The sequence below is a fragment of the Pyxicephalus adspersus genome, chromosome 3 (assembly GCF_032062135.1).
Source record: "Pyxicephalus adspersus chromosome 3, UCB_Pads_2.0, whole genome shotgun sequence".
Lineage (NCBI taxonomy): Eukaryota > Metazoa > Chordata > Amphibia > Anura > Pyxicephalidae > Pyxicephalus > Pyxicephalus adspersus.
Window position 1 is genome coordinate 126,740,316 of NC_092860.1, and position 21,709 is coordinate 126,762,024.

The 21,709-nt window shown below is 35.2% G+C and overlaps 1 protein-coding gene across 3 annotated transcripts in view; it reads right to left on the bottom strand.

The window, feature by feature from the left end:
- Positions 1–1,400: 1,400 nt before the first annotated feature.
- RHOH (ras homolog family member H) overlaps positions 1,401–21,709 on the bottom strand; it is a 32,205-nt gene continuing 11,896 nt past the window's right edge. The window contains exons 1-2 of one of the 3 annotated variants that reach the window (XM_072406306.1): positions 16,887–16,991; positions 1,401–3,805 (exon numbers count right to left, since the gene is read on the bottom strand). In XM_072406306.1, coding sequence (XP_072262407.1) covers positions 3,047–3,619 — 573 coding nt within the window. In that variant the 5' untranslated portion in view covers positions 3,620–3,805; positions 16,887–16,991 and the 3' untranslated portion in view covers positions 1,401–3,046. Of the gene's footprint in view, positions 3,806–8,439; positions 9,386–16,886; positions 16,992–21,709 lie in introns of those variants that run through there. The other 2 variants (XM_072406305.1, XR_011919987.1) reach the window with 2 other exon arrangements.

Genomic DNA, 21,709 nt, shown 5'->3' on the forward strand with positions numbered 1-21,709 from the left:
TTGATATAGAGTAAATAAGGTATATTACCTTCAAAGAGCCATATATGCTTCCAGAAATTGATTAATATAGAATTATTGGCCATAGGATTGTAACTAAACATGTTTGATTACTGATACACTGGTACCATCTCTAAATTGACATGGTATAATTATAGGTGTCCAGTAAAGTACAGTAAAAATAATGCCATGTAATATATTGTAGTTTAGTCCCATTTCTCAGCAAGGAGACTGAAACTCAGTGGAGAGACACAATGCCGTTTGGTAATAGAGTTTCATAAAGTTACTGGTTATGTCTCTGACAACCGCAGGCCCCACTTCCTTCCCCCACATTAACAACAATGTTCACAGTCACTACAGGAACTGTGTAACATATGTGAACAATGACTTAGGCCGATAAGCACCAGAACTGTGATATGTACCTATATATGTGTATGTGATGGTATAGGGTATGGGAACTTTATAGAGAGATATGTAACAAATGAATTAAATTGCTGAAAAGCTGCATCTAAATTTGCATTCATTATGGGAAAATTCTTTACCTGAGCCAGGATTGCTTTTAAAACCAGACACTTTTTCAAAATGACTCAAAAATCAGCCTAATATTTATTGCATTTGTTCCATTTTTTAGTTTTTTAGTATCCAGACATTTGTTGTCACTCTTAAGCAAGTTTAAGACCTGCCTTGCAATCAAGCAATCTTAAAGAACCAGTATTTGCAGATCTGACAGTGGGCAGCAGTGTGCAGTACCTTAAAATAGACTGAACCAGAACTTTTTAATATAAATAATGGTCAAGAGGTCAGGTTTAGAGTAGAAAACAAATGGAGGGATATTCCAGGAGACCCAATAGGGAAACGACTTAAGAGGACGGGAACCGAATGTTTGATAAGCAGCCATCATTGTTTGACTACATGTTTGAACAAGTGAAAGAATGAATATTTGTTAGCAATATGTAAGAAATCAGAAAAATCAGTCTAAGGAAAGATGATGACTGCCCATTAGAAAGTGCATCACTGCAGATTTCCCACTCCATCCCTTTGCTGGTTGGCTACCATATCATCTAGGGTATGTCATAGAACATTTGGAAAGGGGAAAGCAACTAAAAATATCTCCTGAAGAACCAGACTGGAGTTCCGTGTAGCGCGTTGAGATTATTACATCATGTAATCCCCTGTTTATCGTGAGTTATACACCATAATGATGGAAATGTTTTATCTTCATTTTAAATTGTGCAGAAAATAAATAATACTGTCCTAATTTGATATTTTAAAAAACTGGTAAAAATTAGTTTATAATTAATGAGATTGATTACTACCTTAAAAACCCCACACATGCTTTCTGCTTTCTCCGTATCGTAGTTGCTGATTTGATTAACCAGATGAAGATACAAATTTCAAAAAGATTTTTTTAGAAAAGAACATGTTTATTTGTTGGAAATATTCTTTAGTGACATTAAATTACAAAATGATTGAACTCAACATTTTACCATACTCGAGATTAATTTGGTTTAATGTAATAATATAATAAAGATGCAGAACAGTGTGGTGAAATAACTCATAACAATTAATAACATCTAATCTTCCATTTCATGTCTACCAACACCTAGGTAAAGCCAAAAAACTTGCCACACGTCTCTCCTCCCCCCTCAACTTGGCTCTTGGAAGGCATCACCAACTAAATGGCAAATCAAATTCTACATGGCTCCAATCATGTGAACACACTTTACACATAGTTAAATTTCCTGCAGGGTGTCACCCCGGATGCAAAATAGGGGTCTGTGATTCCCACTGCTACTGATGGATCGTAATATTGAATTTAGTGATGGTTTTAGTTTTAGCATCTGGCATGTCAGTTCTGGAAGTGGAATTCTGCTGTGGAAATCTATTGGGATGTTGTCCTGGGGAGTGAGAAAAGTGACTGAAGATGTTACAGTTCAAATTCAATATAGCACAATGTACATTACTAATTCAAACTTTTTATCATACAAAATACCATCACAGTTCTAGACCAGGCTAGAACCACAGTTCTAGACCAGGCTGTAAACTTTTTACATTCTTGCTGCTCTTGTACAGTAGACAGCAGTAGTAAACCCCCTGTTTTGAAACTCTTCAATAAATATCATACTCACTGAATATCAATGCTATTAAACTGACATTTATTTGTACCTAATAAAATAGCTATAATAAATTTAGTATTTTAAGTCCTGTAAGTATGTTCTACAAACTGGAGTTTGGTAAAGTCCACACAGACACAGGTGCTCTTCGTCACAGATTCTGATTGACTTTTGCCTTGCATCCCATTGATAACCATACATGATTACATGTTCAGAGTTTAAAAACATTACAGTGTACAGTGGACACAATTGTGTTATTTATGTAGCCTAAAATTGCTCAGATATACTGTTAGTGAGGTAATGTCACCATTACTAAATATGCATGTTGATCTACCCATACTCATGCAGTCATTTACACTGTACCATGATGGTGGTTTGGCATATATCTGTCTTCACATGTGGGGAATTTTACTTTATCTGTAAAGAAATTAATAGAAAAAAAGAAATCAAACCAAACATGATATTACCAAGTTACAAATGTTTAAGTCCAGTGTTTAAGTCTTGAAACTACAGCTTCAAACCCAACTCAACTTCAGTTAAGAATCATGGCAGAGCTTACTTTAGCTGGAAATGTAACAAATACTAAAATGATCTTCATTTAAAAACTTGATATATTTTAGTCTGTTTTCTTTCCATTATGATGTATTTACTTTAAGTTAATAAATATTTTTTTACAAAAGTATATTAAAATTTTGTAATAGTTCCTGCTATACCAGAATGACTCTCTGTTTCCATGTTCTATCATCTTCCAAACTATGCAAAACGGAGGAACAATTGTGCCATAGCCAAGAAACAGATTCATTCATGGTAAGGTTGAGAAGTTCCAGATGGCACAGCATCACATATATGATATTTAGGAAGAGTTGTGTCAGTAGCATTTTAGATTTTACTATATACAGTACACAGCAGAGGAAATGTATCCTGTGACAAGGAACTCAAATAATTTTGCACTCATTGACAGAGAAACGTTTCCGTCGTGCTCTTTTTTTGGCCTGGTTGATGGCAGTCCTCACAGCATGTTCAAACACTTGTGGTACTCCCCGGTTGCTGAGTGCTGAGCATTCTAAGTATCCTTTTGCTCGAACATCTTGTGCTAACTGCTTACCATCTTCAGGGCTGATGCAGGGGACTCGCATGTGATTCATCTCCCTTTGGTCAGTCTGAGTGGCCACAACCAGTACAGGGATATGAGGCAGATGCTGCTTGACCTCAGCTATCCACTTGTGTCTTATATTCAAAAATGAGGTATGGTTGGCTACAGAGAAGCAAAGTAGGACAATGTCTGCATGCTGCAATGAAATTGGACGGATGCTCCTAAAAGCGTCATTGCCTGATGTGTCCCAAAGACCAAGACTGATCTGGTTCCCGTCCATGAAAACATCCACCCCTGTATTCTCATAGACTGTAGGCCTGTAGGAGTCTGGAAATGTCTCAGAGGTAAACCGAACAAGAAGTGCCGTCTTCCCAACAGCAGCATCACCCACCAGAACACATTTGATGGCATTCATCTTCCTACACAGTTTACAGTGTGCAGTTCATTGGCTGACTGCTACCAATGGTTTAGCTCCAATACAGTCCCATGGAGACTTGACAAAAAAAGCAAAAGTGGCTTAGCAGTGTTTTTATAGAAACATGTTTGTGTTGATCATGAAAGTTGCTTCTTTCTATGAAGTCCCAGCTGCAGGCTCTGTGTTCTGCAGGAAATAAAAAAAAATCAGTTTAAATGATGTTCTGTAAACTAACATACAAAACTTTGCATCGTTGCTAACAATATGTAACAGGTGTACTTCAAAGAGCATAATGTATACCTAACTAAGCAAATACTGTAAATAGGTAGATTAATAAATTCATGTTGGCAATGCCACATTTTGTGTTCATCATTGACACAGTCTGTATTAAACTCAGTGCAAAATATATTATCGATATTCAGTTTATACTTCAGATTGAACAACCAATTTCTCTTAGGTCTGAATAGACTAGCTAAAGCTGTTTCTTGCTGGGAAACAATTTTTTTTTGCATTCTAAGCTAAATTTCACTACGTGATTATTCATAGTTGTTGATCAGTAGCCTTAATAAACTAATGGAGTTTGATCATGTCTAATTGCCCTCTTAGGTTTAATGCACCCTAATTTACTGTATACATCTGCTCACAGTGGTCTGAAGAAAAACAATAACTTCACATTAGCATTTACTCATCTACTTACAGAATAAATAGATTGGTGAGCACTCTCATAGGTCTATGAGTTGCCTAAGGCTTAGCACACATTTTACAATCCTTTATAGATTTATCAATAGTAATATTACATTACAATGCAATGGTCTCCCTGAATATATACAAATACAAATTGAGGTTTAGGCCCTCTTCTTACATTTAGTTAATCTAAATTATACAAAGAGTCTACAGTATAACCAGCTTCAGTGATACAGGAGTGTTGCACATAGCAAGCAGTCATATATAGGCAATGATTTAAAAGTGCAGGATAGAAAAATATATAAACAGCAAAAAGCGGCTAGCAACACAAACTGAGGTAAAAAAAATGTAAGAAATTGTGTTGTCCACAGGAACCACATGAGTCTGACAGTCCTTTGTATGTGCAGATTGGAAAAAATAGTAGGAATCTAAAAAATGTATATGGGTTGCACATGGCATATAGAGCTCAGAGAATCAAAATGTTTTACTAAAGATGACGTATGTGAATATTCACTTCAATTATCCAATCATACACAAAAGCTAATTCCTTTTTACTTAATATATCTGTAATTGTGATTGGATAATTGAAGTTATTTTTACATAATTTATTGTTGCAGTAAGTGCTTATAAAATTTGATCTGGAGTTAGGCTTTAATGTGTTATTTCTTTAGAAAAAATCCATCTAAATCTATTGGGTCCACAGGTACTGCTGTCCAAGGGTTGCTTCATTCCTCCACCACAACTACAGCACAGTCAGTGTGGTCACCCTAACATAGGTATTGTGTTGCTGGCTAGACTGCAAGGTCAGAAAACATGAAACAATAAAAAAAACTAAAAAAGAAAACTAATACAACCGCCACATCTGCGAACTATATATTTGATTTGTGTTCTTCGGTTTAAGTATGCTTTAAAGCACAGAGAAGATATGAACTTTTGCTCTGTTTATTTTTTTTTATTCTGTGTTTTGTACCATTACCAGTTTTATAGCACAAAGAAGAAAATATGTACTGATTTCACAGTCTTGTGACGGCATTTCTGCAGATCTATAGAGTTTACGCATCCTCTACTTCAAATCTGAATCTGAAAGTTTGCAGTTGTGGCTCTTTTTAAATAGTTTGTAATCACTATATTCATTTAATTTGCAGGTATGTTATTTTTTCTTACAAAGTAGTGCCCGGTAGGAGTTCCCAGTAGGGACATTGACAGCAAAAATTAACATAACTCTACAAAAATATTTTTGCTTTAGATACACTGTAACGGCAAGTGGCAAGAAAATGTTTGGGTGTATATCAAGTTTTATCAATAATTATTAACCGCATAACATAAACTGGCCATGATTTCAGAAAAGGTTGACAAAATCAGGTTTGATATGATCATAATCACGTTGGAAAATCTATTTGTGAAAAATGTACAATTATGTCCTTTACTATGCAGAAAATGAAAAGGTCACATTTTCTATATTAATCTTGTAGTAAAGGTTAAAGGTTGCATAGTATTAGTTAGAAAAAAACAAATGGCCTATAATTTCCTTACCAAATCAAAATACCACGCACAACTTTTAATTCAAAGTCATTTAGCATTGAACTATGGCATGCAAGCAGTGAAAATTTACTCCCTTCATTGAAATGCTTTTTACAGACTGCAGTCATTTTTCAGTTAGATATTATTCTGAAGCCTCCATCTATTACTTGTTGGGTCACACCTATGCAAATCAGTGAATTACTCTAATTATAAAAAATCCATATGGCCTTAAAAACTTTATCTGGGCTTGATTTATTAAAGCTCATGCAAACCTTACAATATTTACAATACTTGCAGATATACGCAAATGCTCCCCACATAATTTAAAGGGTAAATTTACTAACAGGTGTGTTTTGAAGTGAAGTTTACGATCCAACATCTGAATAAACATCAAAATGCATTGGCGTATCTAATGTTTTCCTGTGATATCTTTCTGTTTTTGGGTTGATGTTAAGGATCATACATGTGCATAAACGGGCATAAACACTAAAATACAGAATTTAAGGTACTTGTTGTATAGGGGGTAACACAGTATGCATAGGCAGATATGCTATTAAAGAATAAGTTCATACTGTATTATATTTTATTTGTTGCTGCTTAAAATGGAAGTGCCAATTACAAATATCTTCATGTATGCTACCTTTTTATGCTCCTAGAGCATGGTTTGTGGGTTTTTCTGCTGCTTTTTTTTGTAAAATATTACTAAAGAAGCATTCCTGTGTGTGCCATCAGAACAAAATTAGGAAAAGGAGCCTTTTTGTGAATGGCAAATTAGAACCACATACACCTAGGGTGAATTCAGACATTGCATTCGGTATTATTACTAATATATGGGTCCAGAATGTAAGAATACTATAGCAGTCTGTCCCTGCTCACATTAATTTCCCTCTAGTAAATTAGATCAATTCCGATATATTCTACCATTGTGTACGGTTCATTATAAACTAACATCCTAAGCTATTTCTCCATTGTGCATTGTTGAAAAAAAAAAAAAATTGAATACGTTACAGGTAATAATATATCCAATATGATGCTTAGATGTAACATACTTTAGAATATTATATTATAAAACAACAAGAGTAAAAGATTTGGCCAAATTCAAATATTAGACTATTAAAATGCTGTATGAAAAATTCTGTTTCTTTAAGCTGTCCAAATCTACTAATTATTTTACAGCTGGGGCATTGCCAATAAAAATTAGAAAAACATCCATTGTGAATGGAATCTACAATAAGCTGTAGTACAAAAGGAAAAAGTTTTTGCATTATTATCGCTAAACTGTCATCCTGTGCATCCCTACTCATTTATGCTCTTTAAAAGCAGATTAGTCCTGTGTGCATGGGAAATCCAAATCAATAAATAACTAGAACTGATAATATATATTAAAACTCTTCTATAGTCATAGGGGGGAAAATGTTGTAAGTTAAAAATGCAAGGTTCAATTACATTTGGAAATTATTTTTATTCAATGAAGGGTTAAATAATTAGATTTTAGATCATAAACATGTTTACATTTTTGCACTAACAAAAAAAAGATTTGATTTATATAACCAGCATAGCATACTGCTGTAGTGTTGACAACCATTTGACATATTTTAAATACATTGATGATTAAATTAGTTTACATTAGTTTATATTAGGTTTGCAAAGCAATAAAATATGCAGCCTAAATTAGGTTAATTGGTTTTCTCTAAAATTGACCTTGGACTGTATTAAATATATGTGACTATGGTAGGGACATTAGATTGTGAGCTCCTTTGAGGGACAGCTAGTGGCATGACTATGGACTTTGTTGTATTGTTATGTTCACATAGTATAGTGTTCAGTGATACAATGACAGGTTTGTCTACTAGTATAACATTAAATTTGCAATTGGGTGAATAATCGAGTAATAGGACTTTTTAAAGGCCTAAATTAGCAATGTTTTAATAATTTTAGAAATAACATAAAAGAAATAACTTCATTTATTAAAAATCATTAAAAAAACAAACTAATATAAAGAATAAAAATATGTATGAATATTATCAATTCAATGATGATCTCCCTCATGAAAACCCATTACCAGAGTTTTTACATTTCTATGTGTTTGTGATATCCTGGGTGTAGGTGATGGCATGAAGCCCATCTTACACAGAATGGTAATAAGGGCACGCAGTGAGCAATAACATGGCTGAACGACCAATCCCATAGAGGGCAAACTTAATATAATAATAAATAACAATAAATTGCAAATACAGATTTCTCCAAAATCAGCAAAAGATGAAAAGGCTTAAATGTTTTCTAAGGGCCTGATTTTATAACAATCTTCAAGGGTGGAGGGGATACACTTTCATCAGTAAAGCTGGGTGATCCAGCAAACCTGCAATGGATTTCTTCAAAGTAATTTGCTAGCAAATGTTTTGAATCCTGGACCAGATCCATTCCAGGTTTGCAGGATCACCCAGCTTCACTAATGAAAGAGTATTCTCTCCAGCCTTGGAGAACTTTAATAAATCAGGCCCTAAGTCTCCAGCACAGACTTCCCCTGCATGTCCCACTCTACTTTTGACTTTGCTCACAGACAGAACCTTGACAGTTTACCATTTAATATGTGTGATCATAATGACCAACCCCACCAAAGTGGTCGCATTCTTGCCTAACTCCACATATACCGCAAAATGTGTAAATATAATGTGTAATTAAAATATACAGTGTGTGCTATTTTTCATTTATATGACGTCCATACAAACACATAGAAAAAAAAGCGTAGAGTAGTAAAGGGATCAGAATCTACAGGAAATGAGAATTTAAAATAACACACATTGGACATGAGACAAACTCTTATGCAGATGAATATTACAATCAATTACGCAAATCTCATTTTTGGTTGGTTACTCCTGGTAGCTGCTTACATATACAAGTATATTAAAAGCCAAAATCATTCTGAGAGGTAAAACAGGTGAAAAATTTACCTGTGGCCCAGCGTTTTCTATGTATAATGTAAAAGAAACCTTCTAGGATGTGCCATTGATCATGCTACACATATGTGTGTCCATTCCTGTTCTTTCCTGGCCTCCCATACCTCCAGGCGTCTTTCTGCAGACTGGCTTCTGCACCCCCCTAAGTACTACCACACCAATGATCACTCCACTCCACCCCTAACCCCCCAGGACTGCTGGGTTTTGTTGGCTGAAGAACTCAATTTTTTTTCATAGACGCTCTTTTGTATTTTTGGTTATTTTAATTGTATTATTCAACTTTATATACTATATTCCTCCTGTATATTATTGCATAGGGATATACCAAGTATGAACTCTCAGGATGATACAAGCAAAGAAAACTATTGTATGTTATGGGTTTGGCTTATTGCAGGAGGAGAGAATATTCACTTAGGTTAGTGAATAAGATGAGTATTAATAGGTATTGCAAGCTCGTGACTGGATTGCATATAACATAACCGTATCAACGTAACATTGGATACTCTTTAACTAAGCCATTTGTATTTGTAACAGATGACCAGATGACCGAGGATGCAGATTCATTTGTGCACAGGGAAGAAATGTACTTTATGAGCTTGATTTACTAAATTGTAAAATATATAAAAATATGAATTATACAAGTATGAATACAAAACATGGATTATCCATTACTGCATGCTTGAAATAGCTACTTCCCTTTATCACACTCCACTATGAGTGAGTATACCCATGTGTGTATTGCTTCTGATTTCATTTTATAAAATATTTGATAAATGAGTGGGGCAATAACAAAAATCCTGCCAAACTAGTTTTAAACTTTCAAAGTAAGTATCCTCTCCTCTACCCACAGAAATGAACTATATCTAGAGGACCATGTTTCTTGTTTCCAATTTGTAAAATTGATTAAAAAACATGTACTCTTGTTTATGGATGATTTTGCTTTGAAACTAAAAGTATGTATAATCCCTAGCAATTAATGTCTCCTCTATGCTCTATTTTGGTCTGTTAGGTATATCATTAAAAGTGTTGTATTATAATTGAAACAGAAGCGAAAAAATACCAAACTGCCCTGTGTCATGAGCTCCCTGCCTGTGTAATCTCAGAGGTTCTCACCTTGTTTTTTATTATAACTACAAGTTAATCAGTACATTTACCAAAAAAGTTATGAGAAACTAATTTAGTAATCTATTCAATTGTACCCTGGCAGGGAGATCCTTGTATTACATTGTTGTTGTTGGTAGATCGAAAGCAAATTTTACAAACTGTTACATAGATCATCAGTTTAAGATTCAGTGTATGCAGGAAAGAGAAAGACTATTACACAGACTGAATAGCAAGAGGCTGCAATCCTGCCAAATGGGCAAGACATATTCCGAGTTATCTGTTGATAGGTAAATTATATAAATTATCAGCCTACTAAGAATTTTTGTTAAAAAACACATTACTTGTTCACTAATTTGGCTGTAATCATTCAATTATTATTACGCCTAAGCAGTAAATGTGGTTGAAATCAGAAGTGTTTGTAGGGTCAGTGCTATAATATGCAGGTATACACATCTTCCCCTTATCAATTCATCTGAAACCCCAATCGTATTAACTGACCTTTGTGCAGGTTGCTGGTGATCCTGTTGTGCCATTGGGTAACCAATTGATGTTGTAATTTCCTGCACATGTGTGGAGCAGATTTATTTTCCCTGGCACCTGGCATCTTGATGGGATTAAGTACTGTGCATGAGTCACAGAATGTGTACAATGGCACAACAACTGCTAGGAAACCCATAAGACTGGATTTACCACTAGGCAGGGTAGGCATGTGTCTAGAGACACCCGTGATTTGAGGGATAAATTCAGTAAGGTGGTATAAGTTACATAGTGCACATACTGGAGCCTGGGAACCCCACTGCTGACTTAGTCTAGACTGAATGATCAGTAGGTATCAGAAATACAATATGTCAAGAAGGGGGATAGGCAATTAAAATAGCAGACCAATTCACTGTAAGAAAAATAGTGATTCACTCAAATTCAATCAAGCTAATAACCTGCATATGAGGAGTTTACAAGATTGAAAACTCATATGAACCCAGCGTGTAACCCTAAAACCTCCTAACTTTTGTATACAATTTTCATGTTTGTCATCTCCTGCTTCTAACTACATCATATTTAGTTAAAGTTCTTGACCCATGGGCAGCTTCAGGTAGGTTCACTCTTGAGTTTCCCATTCATTTCCATTGTAATTGTATTCTTTACATAGTTTGGATGCTTTTAGCTTCTGCTACCTGTATTCCTCATTTTACGACTTATCCGACTGGCCGCACTTACAACCAGCTTCTCTGACGAGTAGTACAAAACTGTACAATATACATCCACACAGCGTCTTCTCTTCAGTCTTCTGGGGTCCCTCTGTCTTTTTCATATCCTATCCTCTTCACCTAACAACAAAATTGCTTAAGGACCAGGTCACAGGAACAGAAGCTAGTCGTTAAGCAAGGAGCATCTGTACCAGAATGGAACTGGACATGATGTTGGCTCTGAGGCTTACCCTTATATTGATGGATATATGGAACTAACAATTTCTGGTTATTGGAAATGTTATGTGTTTGCTTTATATGAGATTTGAACCCAGGGATGCCCTAACCACTTATTGTTCAGATAACTAGTTTTTTAGCACCGACATATTACGCAGTGCTTTACAAAGTCCATAGTCATGTAACTAACTTTCCTCCAAGAGGGTTCACAATCTAAAGTCCCTACCATGGTCATTTGCCATTAATACAGTCTAAGGTCAACTTCGGGCAAAAATAATTAGGCCAATTAACCTAACTGCATGTTTTTTTGGAATGTGGGAGGAAATCAGAGTACCCAGATGGAACCCACCCAATTATAGGGAGGACCTGCAAACTCCATGCCCATGGCCCTGGCCAAGATTGAAACCTGCAAAGGCCAGGGTACTAACCTCTGAGCCAGTGTGCTGCCCACAATGCACAATTTATCCTGCAGCACCACCATGCCATTATTGCCGGGCCAGTGATGTGTTTTTCCATTGCTGCTCCCTAACTAGCAATCTAAGTTTTGCAGACATTCAGGTAGTGTCAATGTGATTTCTGGAATGGACGCTAGTTATGTCAATCAGAACTAGTTGTGCCCCCTAGCCGACTGTGTCATAGCAATGTATAAATAACAGGACTGTCTGAAAGTAAAAATAATACTCTTTTGGCAGACATCACAGTTCAAATATATTTGTTATAACTTTGTAATGTACTTTTAAGGCTGGCTGCCGACATCCCGTTTTTTCAACTATCCACCAATGAAAAAATAATATGCAATTTTTACCTTTTAGCTCCCATATTTAAAATATATATCCCCAAGATAGACTTGTTCCTTCTCAATTAACACTGTGTGAGTTTTAAGGGCCCAGATATTACCATTTATCAAACTTGTATTTTAGATTATCAACAATACATCCACAACAAATTACTAAAATGTTCTCCCACTGATATCTAGGAAGGTCTTGATATATAAGTGGAGATCTCTACTGTACCTCCAAATATCTAATAAGTAAGAAGCAACTGCTATCATTCCAACAGAAATTACCACCAAACCTATTAAACACCTTTATAATTGCAGTCAACCTTGAACTCTCCTCTCTAAATCCCCTGAAGAAGCATCTTGGGCGAAACACATCCGTAATCGAAATACAATTTCTAAAAGTTACTCTGTTACTCTATGTTAAACACGGGCTCATTTGATACTAACTAGCATAGGAGGACTATGTTTAGTTGAGGAATTAGCATAGCAGGACTATGTTTAATTAAGGTCAAACATATTTTTTAAGTAAAATACATCTGCTTTTAAACTAATATTACATACAAAAGCCTGTGTTTTTTCCTCCCTTATTTGATATAACTTTGTAATTAGTTTTCTGACATTTCCCTTTTATATGGAATAAATCTGAATGTTTATTACCTAGACAAATATAGATTTAGGAAGTGTTTTGCAGTGAAAAATATCATCATGGAGAAGTGAAAATGCCATGCTTAAAAATGTGGTTTGACTAACCCAACATACATTAAAATGAGTCATGTGGTAACTTGTGTCCAGGGAAGCAGAGTGATGCTGGTCATACACTGGTAATTTTCTTACAATTTCAACCTAATTTTGATAACAAAAATGACTGTTAGAGTTTGATTTGCCTGTAGTCTTACAATCCTCATTTCTATTGAAAGCAGATTAGATGAACCTCGGATTGCTAGAATAGTGCTTGTGTATGACGTTCATAAATATGGTATATCAGTCAGTTGTTTTAACTTTTGCCCAATGGTAAATTCTAATAGCCAGCATTCTGAGATGGATAATGCACACCATTCACCACCAATTTTCTGCTTAGTTATATTTACCAAAATATACCAAAAGCTAAGCTGACCTGTCATGTTTGTTGTACACACTTATGTCAGGTAGATCAGCTTTCTTAGGTCTTACGCGACATAAACACACCAGATAATTGACACCCAAGAAAAACAGTTGTGCACATCTCAGGCAAAACCCTGACGTGTACAGCAGTCCCCTGATATCAATCATCAGTCTGCCATGAAAGATTGATGAGTGATTGATCAGGAACAATCACTGTACTTCCCTAAGAGGGAGAGCACAGAGGGGTTCCGCTCGCTCGTCCTATCCTTTCTCCTCTCCATAGAACACAGCAGCACTGTGTGTACAAATGTGTCACTAGAAATTATTACAAAATATGGTTTCCAGCAATATAAATCTGATGTTTGACAATTGTACAAGACTTTAACTTGGGACTACAAATGATTTAGCTTATAAATTGCATCAGACTGGGGGGTGCATCTATGTAGTTCAATAAACAAATACTGGCATGGCTGACAACACTGACCACAATAATTTTCTGTGTTCTCAGTACAAAAGAGGATCTGTGCTATTCTGTTACATCAACAAGTATTACCCTGTACCGTAGGGTTTTTTTAAAAGGGATTCAACATGAGGAAATATATTTTTAAGTGACTGTTGATACTTCATGTGTGGAAAACACATGCATCAGTATGATTTCATGGGCAGCTACGCCTACAGGGGCATTATTTAGAACTTAAAAAATGTAAGTGAAAAAAGAAATTCAATTTTACCACTTCTCTATGGTAATGTTTGAAAATAAACAACTTCTTCGTATATGTTTGTCCATTTCCCCATAAAATTAAGGCTCATTTTTTAAAGTTTCAGAAAGTTTTACATTTTAAAGTTAGGTGTAAAGAACTAGTTAAAAGTAGACTAGCAAAAAAAAAAAATATTGTAATTTATGTAGTTCCATACCAGTATAATAATATTAAGAACAAAATGACAATGAAGAAGAAGATATCAATTTTCCTTGAGTATATTATAATTAGGAAAATCACTAAAACTGTTTAATAAAATATTAGCTGGTAATCCTGTTATTATTGTCTCTTTTGTAGAATCTGTTGTCATAGGGTGAAAACGTTTGCCTGGGTTGTTAAACTATCAAACACACTTTTGTTGAAGATGACAAGTAGTTATTTTATGCAGGCATATTCACCATAGGCTATACAGAAGCAATATGAATAATAAAATAAAATAAATGGCAGCCTAAATCATTAATTCTTGACAATGTCTCTTTAACATATTACTGTGAATGATAGTATATATATTAATGATCTGCCCCTGATCACCTGCCAATTATACATCTGTTTGTGCAAAAGGAAAATCTGCCCTGGTGACCTGACAATTGTGCATCTGTTTGTGTAGAATACAAATCTGCCCCTTTTGTAGACCTGTGCAAAATTGCAGACACGGAGGCTGCAAATACAAGTGCATACAAAATAATGCAAGTGCGCAAAACATTGCAGACTGAAGACAGCCCAATTTGCACTTATTATTTTGTTTTTGTTTTGTTTTGCTCATTTGCTTGAAACATGTCTTCTTGTGTTTTATTAATAGAAAAAAGTAGTTATTTATTACATACAACACCTAAACAAACTACCGATAAATGCCATTTAGTCGCGGTTTACATCCAATTTAATATAACTATAGTGTCAAGATGGAAGAGCACTTTACAAACCCTAAATTCTGCAACAAAAAGTTTTTTAAAGAATAAACCTAGTTTGGAGAGCTTTTATCAGGTAAGCAGGAAGCTACTTTTTGAATTTTTGTTAATTTAAAGGGCAACTCACCTAAATGGGAGCTTTTTGAAAAAGGGGTTGTCTTCTGGAAATGATAAAACTTCATCTATTAAGTACCTACTACTGGATGCTTTATATTTGGTCGGATATGTGGTAAATAATACAACAAATTCAAGTATCATTTCTTAAAATTTGGAAAATCAAAGTTAAAATTTAAAGAATGAATGACACAAATCTTGGAAGTTTTTGTAGTTAATAAATATCTGTGTCCAAAAAAAAGGTATTATACTTTTTCCACCTACTGAAATGGTGCTGATGTCTAATGTCTTCCAAGTTAAAGAAAAATGAAAAGTTGTGGGTCTGTAATGGGCAAAGCTGTCACCATTGGTTGTTCTAAATTAGTTAGGGTAGAGCCCCACTTTATCTAAATTCAGAACAAATAGCACCTTAAGCAAGTTTCTTAAAACTACTCTGCAGCATTAACACCACAAATTGATGTATGTAGTCAAATCCTGGGCTACCAAAAAAAATTATTCTGCCTCAGTTCTTTATAATTGCAGTAACCCAGATCAACTAATTTGAATACATCTTGACCTCAATAGAGTGAGTTCTGATTAGTTTTCAGTGCTAATGCATATAAGAATAAGAATTCCTTAAATATTGAAGATTATCTGTCAGCACATCTCTATTGATTTTATTTGAGATTGACCCATTGAAACTGGAGAAAAATGGCTACCAAATTTGTGATCTTGGTAAAGGCCAAACAAGGAATCTAAGCCACTCAAACACATTTAAAAAAATGTAAGTAAGCCAATAATGGGTCTTGAACCACTTGAACCACAAACTTTCATTGTGAAAAATCCACTCTACATAATCTGTAAAGAACTCAAATTAGTGCATTTATCCTAAACTCTTAGCCCAATGTAGTAAGTCACATCTTGATATTGAGATAAGTAACATGAATCTATGGTTTATTTTCTTCAATATACGGACATTTACTTACTTTACCTTAGTCATATTGTTCTTTCTGCTTGATATGCAGCCGTTTTTAGGCAACGGTTGATGGTTTTCTCTATACAATTAAGTTGTATAGCTGCATGGTGGTTTGTCCACTGCAGGTGCATTGATCTTTACTCCCATTATGAATAGTTACATAAATTGGGGAAGGGGGGAGGGCAGAGGTTGTTTCTCTTTTTCAGCATTTTCTCATTTCTAGTAGTGTTTAAAAACCGTATTCTTTTACAAGTATAAAAAAAAGATTTTCTGCAACCCCAGTAATAATATGCTATATCCATAAAGATGTGCAAAGCAGAACCAAATATCCATGTAAGTTAACGGATACAGCTGTGTTTTTTGCTTGATTGGTTTATATCCAATATATAAATACAATGTATTTTAAAGGTTAAAGCAGCAATTTCATATCTTTTAACATAACGTGGTGCTAAATTAGCTATGATCATGTTTTTATGCACTTTTGATCTGTGTTATCTAGTTCTCTCATTGTTACCCCAGTTCCAACCTTGTGTCATTGCAAAATTACCAACAAATGTAAGTAAGGTTAAATAAATATAAAATAAAGATGCAGAAGCAGAATGTGTTAGATCAGATTTGGAAATTTTCGGAAAGCGGTGGATCATTATGTCGGTCTTCCCCAAGAACAGAGGATACAATGCAATCATAAAAATGGTGATAAGAACTAATACAGAGATTGGTATATGTTACATTTTATCATTGGGCTTATCTAATAAATCAGTACAATACATACAATATCTACATCCAAAATAATGGTATCAGTTACAAATGTTTAATATGACTTCCATAAACTAAAATGTGATTGATGTTAATTACTGAATCGTGTAACTAGTCATTGCAGATTGTACTGGGATACTAAATAAGTCTGTGTATAAGCAGGAAAATGTACATCTGTATCTTTAGTATAAAAGGGAAATCAGCACTTACCAAAATACACATTGACAGCCTGCTCTCTCTGTATCCAGCAACGCCAAACAATGTCTTCAACCGGAACTTACATGAAACAAAAGCAAGATCCACCTAACATGCAGCCAATGAGGCAATGCTAATATGACACAACTAACCAAAAAGATCTGCCTTAAGGAAGCACAAGTAAAACCTACATCACAACCTTCAGAGAAACTTTGCATGTGTCTGCAAGCAAACCAGCTGTCTAAAATTATTGGTTCTCTCTCTCTTTATCTTGATGACCACATTTAAACAAGAAAAAATGAAGAGAAAAAAAAAAGAAGAACCCAAAATATTGTTTTTACACTCAAAAAACTTTGAAGGCAATGTGTCAAAGAATCACAAGGGAGAATATTAGTATAGTAGTAGTAGTACCTTCATTCACAACAGTTAAAGCTGATGGACCAGGTGTCTCTTTCCCCCATGACATTAGGGTGCATTTGGTTCCTGTTGTATTTAATCATACTTACCTTTCGGTTCCTCCAAAGAATTTGTCTTGCTGTGAGTTGGGGTTTGATTACGGTTTGTACAAGTACTTTAATGAATAGCATCTTTTGTTATAACTGTGAAACCTGTTGTGTTACTCCATGGATCCTTTGCCCCTAACACATATTGAGGACATTTAGAACCTGAATTATTAAAGCTCTCCAAGACCAGAAGATATAGACTATTTATTATAGGTAAACCTTGGTGATTCTGCAAACCTGGAATGGATCCTATGCAGAATTGGAAACATTTGCCAACTAAAGCAAATTATTTTTAGAAACTCCATTTCAGGTATGCTGAATCAACCAGATTCTCCCTTAATACCCTATCTTCATCAGTCTTGAAGAGATATAATAAATCAGGCCCTTTGTATTTGAGAATTTTACGATTAGTATCCTTGTGGGTCAATTACTATTTGAACTACGTGACCCTTATTTTTTTGTGTAACCTACAAATATTGTTTGTAATTGACAAGTAGCATTCTTAATTTTAATATATGTTGCAAGCAAAGGAATTTGCATTTTAACAGTGTATTTTTTATTTTTGGAGATGACAAAATCTCATCAGGTGGATTGTATCTTGAATTACAATTACCATACTACTAAAAATAATATATAATATAGTTGGACAAACATACATACAAGAACATAATATAACATAATATATAGTACATACAAGAACTTAATTCTTTACAGAAATCTTCACTAATTTAAACTGTAACGTCACTGTTTAATAATTGTATTTGATATGTAAACTTATAGATAGATAGTTTTTTTTAGGCAACCTTGTACTATTTATTTACAATAATATCATTGATCATATATTTGAAAAAGGAGATGTCTGACATCATTAAAGGCCCAGTTACACTTGGTGGTGATGTGTGTTGTGGCAATGGATTTCAGTGCCATTTATTTTGTGCTTGTCTACAGGTACTAACATTCTGTATTCCTGTGAGATTGCTAAATAATTTTGTCTTGTTTTCTAAAATAAAAAATCTTGCATGGCTACACACACTGAAAGTGAACTGAACTGAAACTCACATTAGCAGGCAAGCATTTTTAGTCTAGGAAATCATGCAATAAGCAATTTTTTTTTGTCAACATATTGTAGCAAACATCACATTCACCTATTTTGCAAATATGTCAGATCTAATGATTGCCACAGGCATTGTATTTATTTTTCATTGTTTTTTTTCTTTGTGTTTAACTACATAAATCACAAATCCAGGTAAACTGTATACCCAGGTAAAGTGGACTCTACCACTCACACTGTAATCCTTAAACAGTAAAAGAAATTGCTAAAATATAATGTACTGTATGTGGAAACGTAGGTGCCCTCAGCATACCGTACATGCGAGTACATGTTTGCCTTTGTTAGTTTGATGTAGTAATAGTATGCAACCAAATTAGGTCTATTTGATGCAAGACACCATTTAATTTAAATAAAAGAATGTTTATTTCTAAACACAAGTTCTTCCTGTAATGATCATACATGAATTTACATTATGACTGGGAGGCCGCCATCTGTTATGGCACCTGCACAGCTACTGATCTTTAAATATAATTAGGAAAATTTTATTTTGGCAGTAAACAGTAATTATTTTCAGTAAACACATACAAAGTTAGCTGAACAGATGCAGAACTTGACAACTGAGGCCTGAAAAAAGTATTTATTTTCAAGTATGCAGGTATAATAAACTCCCCTCGACCAACATTCTTGACCTTATATCTGTTAATACATTTTACTTCTGCTCTAATAAAATTCCTCTATTTCTTGCCCTAGTTGTGTGAGTAAAATCCTCCTATTTTCTGATAATCTTAAACTCTAGAGGTGTAACTACAGATCCATGGGACCCCCTTCTATAGCAAATTTACACCAGGGTCTTCTAGTGTGAGACACCATGCACCAATGAATGTAAGCCAACTCACTAGGGGGTGAGCAACTTTGTTTGATTAGGAGACATTTGAGATTCAAAGACAAAGGATGTTTAATGGATATGTTTATTGAGTAGCCTACTCACTTTATTGAGCAGTATGATCTTATAAGTTTCTCAGGATATTAGTTTACTTATGGTTATATTGCTGGATTGGATGCTAAGTTGATATGACAACTCAAAAGGAACAAAATGTTATGTAAATTATGGTTTTGTATACTTGTTTTATTATTTGTAAATAAAATGTCAAGGTTTTTATTATATTGTATGTCTTCTACATAAATTCTTTTGTAGAATCCTTAATTTTTCCTAAAATATAATAGTTTATGCTCAAAATATGAACTGGGGTTGGACACATCTATTGTGAAGATCAATGTCGTATCACTATGTTTCTAATATAATGGTCTTCTAGTTACAGATCTGTGGGCCCAAGTTCTTATGTTTGACAAGGCAAGCTCCCTAACATTCAGCACAAGGTACGTCATATCAGGTGTCCAACTTTATGTTAGGAACGCCTAAAAACCCAATTCCTTTCAAATCTGGACCTCCCTCCTTCATCAAATATATCTTTTTGAATTTGGACACATCTAATCAGTGACCAGCTTTAAATCAGAGCTTGCCCTTTAACATCCATGTTTACTTCAGAGATCATCTTCATGTCCCAGACAGACCTCTGTTAGCCTTAGCAGTTCACCCTTCCTATTAACAACCTGGTCTGTCTGGAGGGAATTCACCTATTCCAATTCTTGTCTAGCTTATTCTGGTGGAAGTCCTTCTATTCACTGCCTAGTTTGTTTGTAGGAAATTCTTCAATTCCCTGTATAGTTTGTCTTGGAGAAATCAGACCCATTCTTATCTAGTCTGTCTGGGGGAAATCGTGCTATTCACTGCCCTGCCTGTCTTGGGAAATCCTCCTTTTTCTTGCCTGGTTTGTTGCTGGGAAATCCTCCTTTTCGTTGCCTGGTTTGTTGCTGGGAAATCCTCCTTTTCGTTGCCTGGTTTGTTGCTGGGAAATCCTCCTTTTTTTCATTAGAACACCGGATAGGGAATCCCCCTCCTCCGCAGTGTCTTGGGAGGAAGGGGATCCCCCATCAGAGATCTCCCCGCGGCAGCCGAAGGGAGCCACAACAAGGAGGCTGAAGAGCCGCAGGTTGCAGACCCCTGGTCTAGGGAAATCCTTCTTTTCCCTGACCTGGGGATGGAGTGTCTATTACCTGTCTTTATCTTGAAGCCTTCCAGAATAGACATATCATCTATGGACAGACTTTGTCCTTTGCTCAGTAAATAGAATAGACTGTAAAAAAGAACCTTAAAAACACCATAAGTTCCTGGTAACTTGAGCAGTGAATATCAACATTTTCTTAAAAATGCAGTGATGAGGGCTATAACTGTGTGATAGCACCCCAAAATATTTTTTTTTAATATTTAGCTGTTTAACTGTATTTCACCTGTTTAACTGATCTCAAATATTCTAGTGATTTCCTACCAAATCCTGGTAATGCACTTCCAGGTTCCCTAGGAGTTGCATGGCCTGATTTGGCTACTGACACACGTCGGATGATTCTCGTCCGATGATCTCCTCAGGACTGATTTTGGACGTGGCGGATCCACAGACGACAGACAAGGAACGCCCATAATGAAAGTGAAGGTGAGAGAGCGCAGCAGGGTGGCGCCCGGTCGTTCTCCCCCTTGCCTCTCAATAGAGCATTGTGCAGTCTTTTGTCATTGGAAAGGATCATGAAAGATCCTTTCCTACGACAATTATTGCACCTGTGTACCCAGCCCTACATAGTAAGTTACATATTGCTATAGTTACACTCTTGAAAATGTAATGTTCAAGGAAACTGTACTAAAAGAAATACAAGAAATGCTACCTATATCTTAAATGAAGTACAGGTTTGGTTTACAGATATTGGCCCTGATTTATGAAAGCTCTCCAAGGCTGGAGAGAATACAATTTCAGAAGTGAACTGGGTGATCCAGAAAACGTGGAATGGATTTTTAAAAATCATTTGCTATTTCCTAGCAAATGTTTTGAATCCTGGACCAGATCCATTCCAGGTTTGCTGAATCACCCAACTTCCCTGATGAAAGTGTATTCTCTCCAGCCTTGGAGAGCTTTCATAAATCAGGGTCATTGTCTCATGTCTTATGCCCACACAAGAATTCAGATTAAAGTCCTAAATAGGTAAACACAAAGTAATAGAAACTTGTCCAAGGTCCTATCCCTTCTACCATCTGTCCATGCTGGATGTGCATCACAGCCTCCATTATCAATTTTCCCAGCAGATTTCACACTTCTTCTGATCATGTGTAAAAAAACATATTCATTCTTTTATAATGCCATATGCAAATCAATTTCACTATATTCTGAAGGAAAAAT